The sequence below is a fragment of the Cotesia glomerata genome, linkage group LG1 (assembly GCF_020080835.1).
Source record: "Cotesia glomerata isolate CgM1 linkage group LG1, MPM_Cglom_v2.3, whole genome shotgun sequence".
Lineage (NCBI taxonomy): Eukaryota > Metazoa > Arthropoda > Insecta > Hymenoptera > Braconidae > Cotesia > Cotesia glomerata.
Window position 1 is genome coordinate 8,451,802 of NC_058158.1, and position 13,318 is coordinate 8,465,119.

Below are 13,318 nucleotides of genomic sequence, written 5' to 3' on the forward strand. Positions count from 1 at the left end.
AAAGTTACGCGATATAACGTGACGTGATATGAAAACTCGGAGTATAAACCAACCCGCATAAATATTTATTACGATAATGGGCTTGAAAAATCCGGTTCGAATTTCAGAAATAGAATTTATTGTGAAAAAAAAATAAAGAGGAGATAAATTTTATCAGCAAACGCGCAATAATTTTGTGTGTAACGTTAATTTAATTTTTATCGCTTAAAGTCCGGTGAAAAAAGGCGCCCTCGTATTTTATAATTCGTAAAACCATTATGGGATTATAATAATATACTTTTATGGCTACCGGGTATCGGTATCAAATTTAGCTCGCGGTTTAGCCGGTAAATTTAGGTAAAACCGATACTTATGGATCTAGATATATATATATACATATATATATATGTACATCAGTTAGGGAATCGAAAACTAAATCTCACCGTTTACGAGCTTCCATTCTACAGAGCTTCTCTGACCAGATCGTATACAATCCCACTCATTATTTAACCATAACTCCAGTGTCACGTCGTTATTCATTCTATTATATCCTCGAAATTCCTCGGCTACTAAATAACGAGCTTTTCGTATAAATTCAGTCACTTTCTCACTTGAGCTCACTTCTCGCATAATAAACCCATTATACCGATATTTTTTATCGCGACTATTATTATTAGCTATATAATTACCAATTTTCTCAGAAACTTTACAGAATTTCGATCTTCGCTAAAACTTGGATACTTACAATGTCACAACAGTTCTTTAACTTTTCCTTTTTCTTCTCTTTTGTTTAAAAAGTTGCCCTCGCCCTTAAATTCCTCGTTGATTTTTCTTGTATATAAAACATTTCAATTATCACTCCCTTTAAGTCCTCGAGCAAATTCATTTTTTTCTCCCTCATCGACTTTCCCCATTCCATCATTTATTTAATTTTTTTTCTCTATATATACTTCTGGCATTCTCTTTTTTCTACTTTAACAGTTTTCATCATCTCCTCGCTCCTAACTTTCACTTGATCATCACAAGAAGGAGAATCCACGCAACCGACCCCGCGTTTTCCTGATCCCCCACTTCAGCAAGCTCTTTGCCAAGCAGAACCAAAAGAGCCAGCTTACAAGCTATAGCGCAGCGTCAATTTCCTTGTCGTTTAACGTCTGATTGAGGGCAAAACGGAAGAAACGAATGGCACATTTACCTCGCGGAAGCAAGACAGACATTCAGGAAGGAGAAAGAGGCCTCTGGGGTTGACTGAAAATAAAGGGAATGAGAATTAAGGCTCGGGTGAAAGTATACAAGTGGAAAAGAGGAATCTGAGGAAATAGCAAGAGTAAAGATGAGAGGGATGAGGAAACAAGGAAACAAGGAAGAATAGTACGGTCTCTGTTCACGCTGGCGTTACCAGAACGTTTGGTTTCCTTGACGACCGTAACGTAGTCGGGGGCAGCGGACGCCCCATCTCCAACCTCAACCCCGAAACTAAACCACCGCCACGGCTGTTTGTATTTCATATTGATAGAGTATTGATACTACCCCTCGACGAGAGGCCGACAGGTTTCGCTAACCACCCGATCTCTCGCTCTCAAGCTCTGCTCTGCTGTATATACACTGTATAATGCTGTACAACACACACTTTCACGACTCTGGTACATACTAACTATTACTACATACACGTTAGCCTTCAATTCCAGCATCACAGCCCCTCAACCTTCTCCTCATCTCCAATCTTCAGCAGTCTCCAATTTCGAATCTGTATCGAATAATCCTGACAAGGGCAACAACGTCCTATCAGCTGTCAATAAATTCGGACTACACTTAGGCTCCTTCAGCGGCTCTTGGACTACTAACGGTACAAACTTTTAATGTACTATTGTCATAGTCACTGTCACGTGTTTACTTTGTTTTCCATTCCATTGTCACGAGTGTGTTAATGTGAGCCCCTGTTTTATTTTTTTTCTTCATCCCTCTCACACGATACTTTCACTTTTCACCCCTCTGTATATTCCTACCATGTGTATATTAGTCTATATATATATATGCGGATTTGAATGACCCGCGAGCTCTATTTTTTCGAGGGGACGATGTGATTTCACGATTGTTTGTCTCGGCTCAATTTGGGTTTGAGATTTTTGGGGATTTGAATTCTATTATTATACATTTTATCAAGCTTACGCCAGACTATTTTGATGAATTGATATTTTTGTTCCATAAATAAAAAAAGCGCCATTCGGCCATACCCGACATGGATAAGTAGATTTCTTTGAATATTAACAAAAACACGTTATTAAAAGGCAATAATGTCCTAAAATGTATTTTTTATTATATTTTTGCAAATAACGATATAAGATCGACTACACACACATAGATATTCAAAGACATCTATCTAAAAAATAGGATTTATAACAGATGAAAGTCATTTGATGAGAAAATCTAAAAATTTATTTATTCTAGATTTTTTTTTAATTTTCCCAACTACGAGATAAATTGAAACAAGTATCAAAAGGCGACAAATAATAGCTTAAATTGAAGATAGTTATGTAAATTTTAACATCAATTTGATAGATTTAAACTATCTTTTACGGCCTAAAAATTATTTGAAGAAAAAGAGCCGAAATACGTTCATTGAAAAATTTTTGAAAATTTTCAAAATCACGAAATTAATTGAAAAAATCATTAAAGCTAGACAAATGATAGTTTATATTGAAGGTAATTAAATGAAGTTTAAAATATCTATGATAGATTTTATTTATCTTTTATATCTGGAAAATTATTTTCATAAAATCTACAAAATTCCAAATTTTTTGAAAATGAAAAAAATTTTTGAACACTCATAACTCGTAAGCTAACCGGCCAATTTTGCTCATCTTCGAACTTGATCTTGGTATTTATCCACAGAATAAACCCACAAAATTTCATAACGATCGGTTGAGAACTGTGGGCGCAATCCTGCTGACATGACGCGTTATACATAAATACATATGTCATTTTTCGACATTACTCTAAAATTTTCTAAAAATTACGATATGAGACCGGCTACAATAAATAGATTTCTAAATAAATCTACCTAAAAATAGCGATGCGTGATGTGTGATGTGTGATGCTACTAAAAAAAACAAAAAAGTTTATTGCGTTAAAAATTAATGATGGATTAATATTTTAACGGATTAGGTTTCGGGTAAATTTTTTTTGGCTCATTAATAATAATGAGTATGAAAATGAATAATAAATGTATAACAGAGTTTCATAGACGATTATGTAGTTGCGAAAAGTGCAATCAACCGAGCCCGAGTTCCCCTGAGAGCACTCGTGCACACGGCCCTTAACACGAGCCAGAGCCTGCCAGATCTTCACCCACCCCCTATTACTCGTCCTGCTAACAACATAAATCCGAATTCCTAACGTTGTATATTGCCTTCTTATCTTCGCATTATTTTCTCAATCTCTTGAATCTTGATAGCGAGCATCTACTAATATAACTGACCCCCCAACTCTGACTCCCGGCTTGTGAGTACTAACTACCGGATTATTGAGTACATTTATTATTATGTAGTTACTTACAGGAATGCCAGCCAAGCTCTGCCAAGAAAATTCCAAGTCTGCAATGTTCGCCGGAACGGGAACAACAAATGACATCGCGTATGCATTCACTACGCCCTCTCGCACGTAATACAATTCGGCTTCCAAACCTGAAACAATTACGCTTAATTAAATTCATTTATTGGGCCTGAAGGAAGGCGCTTTTAATGGTCATGAATAATTAACAGCTAGATCAATAGAATAAATACAACAATACAAGTTAATTTATTTTTTTTTTATACTAAAAAAAAATATCTTACATTTTTATCAAGTAATAAAAATTCCAACGATAGATATTACTAATTGTTTTTCTTATCTCTTTGCTGGTAATTGATTTTCGACTTATCTATTTATGATTGTTATTTTGTAATACAATGAAGTTAATAATAACAAAAAATATAAAATGTTATTGTTTGAAAAAAAGTTTGAGTATTCTGTTGAAAAATAAATTATGAGGATTACCCTTCTAATAGACGATAAATTTTTTTTGCATAAGAATCTAAAGCTAATGAAAAAAAAAAACAAGTCAATCCAGTAAATCTCTGGAGAATTATTTTTATTGTTATTACAAACATACATTTATATAGACTAATTTAATTTTTTATTTTTTAATAAACTTTCTTGAGAAAATAAAAATATCACAATAACAAAAATATTTGTCAAAAGTCTTCTTGATATTTTTTCCAGGTCCAAAAAAATGTAAGCCTTAAGGAGGTTCGAGCGAATCTAATGTAAAAAATAATTTCCAACTTAGAGCTTTGAAATTAAGTATACGTATAAATAAATACGTAATTTATCTAATCCCAAAATTAAAAAAGGATTCACCGTTTAGTTACTTAGATATTAAATTTTTAAAATCACATATTTTATCTCCTCATACACGAGCTCTTATGGCGGACAAACTTTTGTCGAGACTTGAATTATTTTTTTCAATATTAACCTCCCAACTTTAACGGATAAAAAACTATACTCAAGAAATTTGGATTATTGCAAAATATAAAAACAATTTAATAATAATACATTACCGATATAATTTTTGAAATATTTAAAGTCAAATTTTATGTTTGTAACTCGTTTATCGTCAGCCATTTATTCGAATAAAGATTTGACAACATCGCGTCAACAGCTGAGAAAAAAGAAAAGGATAGAAATATAGTTACAGAGAGAGAAATGTTTAACTCACACACTCATCCACGTCTCTGTTATGGGTATAATCAAGCACGCTATTGCCAAATCTGTTTATTTGTTCCGGCAAGTAATAAATACCAAAGTCATTCTATTACTTTACTTTATTAAATAAGTAAAAATCATCAATTATTAAATTGTTTAAATTATTTTAAATTAAAATAAAGAATTTTGACGAATATTGGGAAGACTAAAATTAAAAAAAAAATTTTAACTCATTAGTTACGCTCGAACTTCCTTGAAAAAAAATTTATTTTCGATTGAAAAATACGTATTTAATTTTTTTTCACCCTCAGTAGACAATTATTTGGTCTAGAAAAAATAGAAATAAAAATAAGTTTAAATATACATGTTATGTATGATAAATTGTTCGGGTAAATTGCTGTAGGACGTATTCGTTTTGTCCCACGAAATCACAGTGGAATATCCGCAGAGAGAATATCAAGTAGAAATTTAAAAGGTACATTGTGTCTAGATATAAGGTGGTAAGGCTCGTTGATGCTCGTGGTAGCTGAAGGCTCCAGAGACAGGTCCCAAAGAGAGGAAAAGAAGGTGTCTATTTTGAAAGGATGAATTTATGTATGTAGAGTACAGCAGCTAGGTATAAATGACGAGAAGTGTGCTCATGAACCATCGCCCTTTATGTAGTAGCTATCAGTGGCACATCCGGTGTGTCTGGTCTTTTCACAAGTGCCAGTCTCAAGCTGAGTTGTTCATCAAGGTGGAACGGGATTTGTGGTGCCGATCAAGTGAAAATTTCGCCAGAGAAATATCTAAGACTGAAATACATCTCAATGTTAGAATACAGAGCTGAATTTCCTACAAGAGATCTCGGATGAACATATGTTTGTAGACACACATGTTATATGTGCTTATATTATACTCTTGAGTGTCTTCACGAGTGACTACGCAATTCGATATCATGCAAACGTCGTGCTCTTGTAGATCTGCGACAGTCAGACATCAGACATTTCTAACGCCTTTGGATATATAAAGAGACAGGTTTAAAGAGGAAGTATTTCGGATGGAAAAGAATTGGAATCCCGTGTGGACTTAGTATATTTATTTATATTTTTCTTGGAGATGTTTCGTCCGTAAATGGCAACAAGGTGAATGGAAGCACGACGAATACGAGTGTAGTGCTTGAAGTAGCACTGCTAACCAACGTGTATTGGATACGCTACGGTAGTAAGTAATAGGTAGTGGTATAAGCTCTGTTCTGTACTATATACTACTGTACTGGGGATATTATATAGGTAACACACTTCTTGTTCGGTGTACTGAGACGCTCGCTGTCGAGCAGAAAATCGAGTCTGACTTTCCTGGGGGCTTGACTACTGGAAATAGTATTTTATACGTACTTATATACATCCAATTTGGATTGGGAATAAAAAATATTAAAATATCGTTCCATAAAGATAAATTTTTCCTCGGATTTTATTGTTGAAATTTTATATATACTTTTCTTTGATTTTTTGTTCAAAATTTAGGTTTTTAATCACTTCAGTCCTTAGAGTCCTTATTTAAAGATAAAAAAAAATTGTTTAGTAATATTGACGGTGTGATTAGCAATTAGTATAACTCCTTATTTTTTAGAGTGATTTTTTAATATTTTAATGTAGCAACAATTAATTTTTAAATTATTTGAATTATTCAAACCAAAAACATTATACCTCTATTAGATATCAAATAGTTTTTTAAAGTGACTACACTGATGTAAGGATTTGTTTATAATTAAAAAGATTTGTTAATATTTAACAAATCATTTATCAGAGACCACTTTTTGGTCCTTAAAAAATATTTCTTAGTATTTACAAAGATTTATTAATATTTAATAAATGAATATCAGATTTATTAAATACAAACAAATAATTTTAAATACTAAGAAATATTTGTTTAATACTAAAAAGTGATCTCTAATAAATGATTTGTTAACTATTAACAAATATTATTTAATATAAATAAATCCTTCGATCAGTGTAGAAAATCGAGCGCGCTTTAAGCGCTTTTGTCGAAATGTTTATCATCGACAATTTAATTAATTAATATTTTTACAAATTTAACTTATTAACCCTTCGTCACTCGCGTCTTTTATAGTTTCTCGCTCGCACTATAGTGAGTCTCTATAGGTTGAGTAGCTGTTAGGCGGCGATCTGCTTATGGCGCGAGTGACGAAGGGTTAATATTTAACCGTTGCCATGGTAACAGTTGCTGTGGCAACCATTACTATGATAGTCTGCTGTAGCAACGGTTACTATAGCAACGGTTACTATGATAATGGTTACCATAGTAACCGTTGCTATGGTAACCATTGTCATAGTAACCGTTGCTATAGTAATCGTTGCTATGGTAACCATTGCCAAAGTGGTCACCATAGCAACGAAAAGCGACAACAATAAAAACGTCACATCAACTTTTTAATAAAGGATAATAAATTTTGAACTAATTGTTTTTTCGTAAAAATGGAAGATTCTCTAAGATTGCTAATTAGAACGTCGATCTATGAATTTTTCAATTGAAATTAATTCTTTTAATGTCATTAAAATAACACATTTTACCTTAAATATTGAAATTTTGATACTAATATTTGGATATAAATTTTAATAATGTTCAAATTTAAAATTCAAAAGTTATTTAAATAAAAAACAATAATTTACAAAACTAATTACATCAAAATTGATAGTAAAAAATTATTTATTGACCTTCTTGATTGTATCAATAGATAAGTTTACTAATAACCCTCAATTGAACGTCATTTATTTTCTTAGGTTATAATTTCGATGGAAAACTCTTATATTAAAATTGTTTTCACAAAGATATTTATAAAACTCAGACATTGTGTGATACATATTAAACTAAAGCCACGTTAAACATTTTAGTACAACAAATATTGTGACAATAGGAGCATAGACTCTGAGAGAAAATAAATCAATGGAGTTGTGTCTGTTGCTATTGATCACTCTCAGAACTCAGGGTTGCCGAACAGCCGTCAAGTGTAAAGACATTGGGGTTACGAAGGTCGCTCACACTAGCATATAAACCGAAAGTGCACCGGAAAGCCATTAAAGAAAGCATATTATCTACCTACTGCTCTCAAGTATATATAATAGTTCCGATCAGTCTTATTCAACGAGTCTCGCGGGAATATTTCTTTGTTCTTTTATTCTATTTATTTTTTCTCCTTCGTTTTATTTTCCCGGTTGACTTTTTTTCTCAATATAACAGGGTCCATCCTACATAGATAGGTATTCGGTGTCGGACGTCATGCCATCATCGACTCCACGTGCTGGATGCGGCTCCACTGCTAAGTAGAAAATCGTGTCTGGCGTATGAAGAGCTCCTGCCAGAAGCAGACGACGCCAACTGTTAATGCCAGTACCAACTACTCCTACTGTGACTATTATCATCATTATTATTATTATTATTAAATTATTATTGTGATTATCGTTATCGTTATCTAAGGATAGAATAGAGTACAGAGAATCCCTTAAACATAATCTCACGCGCAAGCACACCCGAATAGCGCGGACACACCGCTACGCTAGCCCGACTTCACACCGATAAGCAAATTCAAAGTTTGAGACGAGAACGCCAAGAGAAGGAAAACAGACACTGGTGCACTATTCGAGACACACCTTTACTCCAAGGCATTGGATTGTGAAACTTTGGTAAAATTTCCTTGGCACACCCTGCAACATGCTAATGAGGTGAAATTAGCATCGGGGGATTTCACTAATTCGAAGACGATGTACACACGTGGCTCCGGGGTATATATGCCGCCATACCACCCTCTCACCTCGACGTCGGAGCTGAGCACTCAGCCGAGAGACTAAACTTTCTCAAACTGTTGCCTGACACTTTTATTTCAATTTAGAAACAACATAACACGGATAAACTTTTCTTAAACATCTTAAATACTTGTTGTTGGATAACTAACTTTTAAGACACTTTCTCTTACCGTAATTAGGCTGTCTAATAATGTTTGCTATTTTTTACAGAAAATACTTCTTAAATTAAAGTAATAATTGTATTTTTTAATTTTCTAGTAATAAGTTACTATTGCATGCCTTAAGCGCGAAGCGCGCAGGTATGCTCTACTCTCGCCTAAAAATCATGATTTCGATTAAAACGTGATTTTCATAATTTAAACGAAAAAAATTATGGATAAAAAGCATATTGAAATAAATAATAGTAACTACAGGACACGTTAAAAAAATTTTATTATCGATTAAATAAGATTTCTCAGAAAAAACTCGTTTTTCTGATGAATTAAATGAATAAGAGCGTGGTATTCACGGGAGCTATGGGCTTGACAACACCACAACTTTGTCAAAAATCACTTTCACGATTTAATTTTTTTTTTGGTTTTATTCCTGAGGAAGTTTATCAAAACCCTTGTGAAAATTGCGTGTCAAAATAATTCCGTTTCGATACAGTTAATTTTTTTCGATTGTCAGTTCGTTGACTTTTTCTGCGATTTCAGCAGCCATATATATTATTTTTCATAAACAGAATTGAAATAACTATAAACAAGCAGAAACTATACTTACATGATGGTATAACTACTAATTGTTTTATCATCTGTTAAAATTTTTCTTTAGTTCGACCTACAAAGGAGATAATACTACTCGCGGGAAAATTCGAATTAAAAACGAATAATTTATGTTATGATCTAAATAGTTTATGTATGACATGAGCGCTTAAGGCATGCTCATTTGAATTTTCCAAACTTTTTTTACTATTTTATTAGTTATAAAATAGTATTCTAAATAATCTATATTATTAAGAGAAAAAGAAAAATTTTGTGACCAGTGTATTTATATGATAAAATGGATTTTTACGGTTAAATTTGGGATCATTAGAAAGGTCTTGACCTGGAGTTGTGCCTTTTCAAGGTTTCATATCATTCTCACCAATAGTCAATTTATGATGAAAAGTATTTAGACTGCCTTCGAAAATGCTCTATCTCTAGATACATAATTAAGAAATGACCTTGTATCTTGTGAACTATTGAGATTTTTAAAGATATAAGCTCATCCTAATGTTACATTCATCAAGACCTTTCATTTGAGTACCCACATCAATTTTTCATATATTTATATATATTATATATTTGTATATATGAAAAATATATCAAAATGCATGTGGGTACTTAAATGAAAGCTTTTGATGAGTGTAACATCGGAATGAGCTTATATCTTTAAAAACCTCAATAGTTAAGAAAGTACAGAGCAATTTTAAGAAATGACCTTGTATCTTGTGAACTATTAACATTTTTAAAGACATAAGCTCATCCCAATGTTACATTCATCAAGACCTTTCATTTGAGTACCCACATCAATTTTTCATATATTTATATATATTATATATATGTATATATATATGAAAAATATATCAAAATGCATGTGGGTACTTAAATGAAAGCTCTTGATGAGTGTAACATCGGAATGAGCTTATAACGTCAATAGTTAAAAAAGTACAGTGGAATTTAACAAAAGTAATTATTTAATAAAACAAAATTATATTTTTTTATAGTTCACAAGTCACGGCAGTTTGATATATTTTAAATCAATTTGCAATAATTTTAATACAAAAATAATTCTTGTATATTCTTTAAAAATTTTTAAAGAATAAAAATAAATAGATAACTTTAATTCAAAATTAAATGATAAAATTTGCTAGTTTATTATTATTATTATATATTATATAAACAAACGTAAGATTAAGTATCTTCTAAAGCAAGTATCTATATATATTTGTCTCTAATCCCTCGGTAAAGGCTAAACGGATCTTTACGACATCGAGGAGACTTCTCAGGGTCTCCCTCTGGCTGTGGCGTGTGTCGAGGACACATCTAAACACAATTTACAAGAGCGTATAGAGCGAAAGCAAGCGAGCGGGTGAGTAAAGGAAAGAGCGTGTAGTAAGGTTGAGATCGTAAGGCCGTGGGGGCCATCAAAGGAGCTAGTGGTAGTTCGATCGGGGTTAGGAGCCAAGGTAAATACATTAAGGATACAACATCCTGCGGGAGAATATCCTGTCTAGGGACGAGATTCGATGCGGCTCTGCGGGCTACTTTACTCCGGGCACACTCTCTTCTACACTCCACTCTCTGTCGCTCGCGATATCGAGGGATGAAATTTCTGGGGAAACTCTCGACGCAACTTTTACCTTTATACCCACTATTTTTATTTCATACATGTACATAACACTCATTTACAATAAAAAAACATATACTCCACAGAAGGATACAAAGTTACTGAAAATTTTTCCATCCGGCAATTTTTTATTCGCTCCGCTGAACTTGAAATTGAATCGTCCAATTTAATTTCTCTCATTCACAAAAAAAACAATTCGTTTAATTTGATATTTATTTCTACATGTATCGCTATAGATAAAAGTCTTTTTTATATTTATTTATATATATCTGAACTATATACATATATAGACTATGGCTTTTATCCATATTTTTATCATTTAAAATAATAAAACAAAAATACCACAGCCACAAAAGCTTTTGTCCATAAATCTTTTTGTCGGACGTCCCACTTTCATTAGGTGGAGCTATTTTTATTTTTATTACTATTTATTTTTTATTTTTATTTCGCAGTAGAAAATAAAATAAAAATAGTTTATTTTAAGTAAAGGTAAGATGGAGAAAGAGATAGGATTATTTGTCTTTACGACACAGTATGTACGTGAGGAGTTTACCAAACACGAAGGGACCATATAAAAAATACCTTCCGTGGAAAAATCGTTTATCACGTTCGATCAGAACTGAGCTTACCCAGTTCTCCAATTAATTTTAAGGATCGTTTTTTTACTTTACTTAACCTTATTTGTTTTCATTTGCAGCTCTAGGATAAGACAGTTTCAATCTGAGAGGACAATCACGACTCATTTGTTGCACTTGAAAAACTAGATAACCTTGTTTTCTTTTCCTTCTTTCGTTCTATCTTGTAAACACTTTTGCTTCCACTTACGACCCCACTGGGTTTCACTATCGAGTGCTGAAGAGTTTTTCTCCTTACAGATCAAAAGTACCTTTGAGAAAAATAAAACTTTGAGGTATATCGCCCTAAAACGACGTAAATTATAGAAAAAAAAAAAAAAAGAAACCGATTTTTGTTTACACAGAAAAAAAGACTTACTGAGCCAAGAAAATATTTTTCTTCCTAATTATTTTCTTGAGCGAAAAAAAAATTTTTTTCTGACACAAGAAATTTCACTTATTCCAACAAAATTAATTCTCTTGCTTTAAGAAGTACGTATCTTGATCCAAGAAAATTTATTCAAGTCAAGAAAATCTTGTTGTTTTGAGAAAATTCAGCCTCGAAGCTCCAAAAAATTTAGTTCTTGATAGAAGTAAATTTTCTTGTCTTGAGAAAATTTCTCTCTTACTCCAGAAAATTAAATATAAAGATAGAAGTAAATTTTCATGAATATTTTTATTGATTAACATGTCAAATGGGAGGATCAAATAATATTTCATCATTTTTTTCCATTCAATATGTATAATTGCATGCTAAAATAATATAAAATGGGTATCAAATATTCAAGAGAAAAATTTTCTCAAGATGAGAAAATTTTTTTCTCAGTTGAAGTAGGTGATGCTGCTTCCCTAAAGTATCTAAGAATCTTGATCAAATATAAAAATTTATTGTATCAAGTATTTATGATGATTTGAATTAAGAAAAAATGACTTCCACCAAGAATAGAATTTCAAGAAAAATTTTTACTTCGACCAACACACGGAAAAAAGTAAACTGTAATATTCACTCGGATTCCGGTTAATTTTTATAGTTTCAAACAGTAAAGCGGACATCGGGGTGGTAAAAATATAAATATTACAGAACTTAATCTAGAAAGTATAAAAGCCACAATTTATAATTTAATATCCAAAATAAGTGATTAGTAGCTGTCACTATAGTAAATACGGACTCTTCCATCTTAAAAAATTACAGTTTCAAACAGTAAAAATTGCCATTTCAATATATAGTCCATATTATGAAGAGAAGGGGAACTCAGATGAAAGAGAAGGGGGTCCCACTCTGGGAGAATTTAACATTTGAAACAGTTAAAATTATACTTTTAAAATACACATTTTACCAGTCCAAGCAAGTCAATTATTACAGTTTGATTTTTAGCGTTGCGTTTAAAATTTACCATTTTACTTTTTAAATATTGACGTTGCTTGTATTAGAAATTTACTAACTTTATTTTATGCTTTTTACATATCATTGCGATCATTTTTTAGGTACGAAATGATGAATATCAAAGTCTGAATTCTTAATTATTACACTTTAACATTTTAGACATTTACATAGCGAATATTACTGTTTGAAATAGTATTTTCCTCCATGTAAAGAGTAAATTGTAACGTTTAAATGGTAAATATTATAAAGTGAATAGTAAAATCACGATTTTACTGTTTGAAATGGTAATTTTTAGCAGTTGATCATTACTTATTATAAATCGACTGTTATTTATTACAGTTTACTTTTTTCCGTGTACAACTTCGGTCTTCCTTCAGGCACTCGAAAATTTTCTTGAGCCAAGAATTTTGTTCTCCAGTCAAGAA

General features: G+C 32.0%; 1 protein-coding gene across 4 annotated transcripts in view; it reads right to left on the bottom strand.

The window, feature by feature from the left end:
• Positions 1-13,318, bottom strand: part of LOC123269049 (tyrosine-protein kinase Drl) — a 238,310-nt gene that overhangs the window by 70,230 nt on the left and 154,762 nt on the right. For all 4 annotated transcript variants that reach the window (XM_044734562.1, XM_044734568.1, XM_044734552.1 and 1 more), the window contains one exon: positions 3,535-3,662. In XM_044734562.1, the coding sequence (XP_044590497.1) occupies positions 3,535-3,609 (75 nt within the window). In that variant the 5' untranslated portion in view covers positions 3,610-3,662. The remainder of the gene's footprint in view (positions 1-3,534; positions 3,663-13,318) is intronic.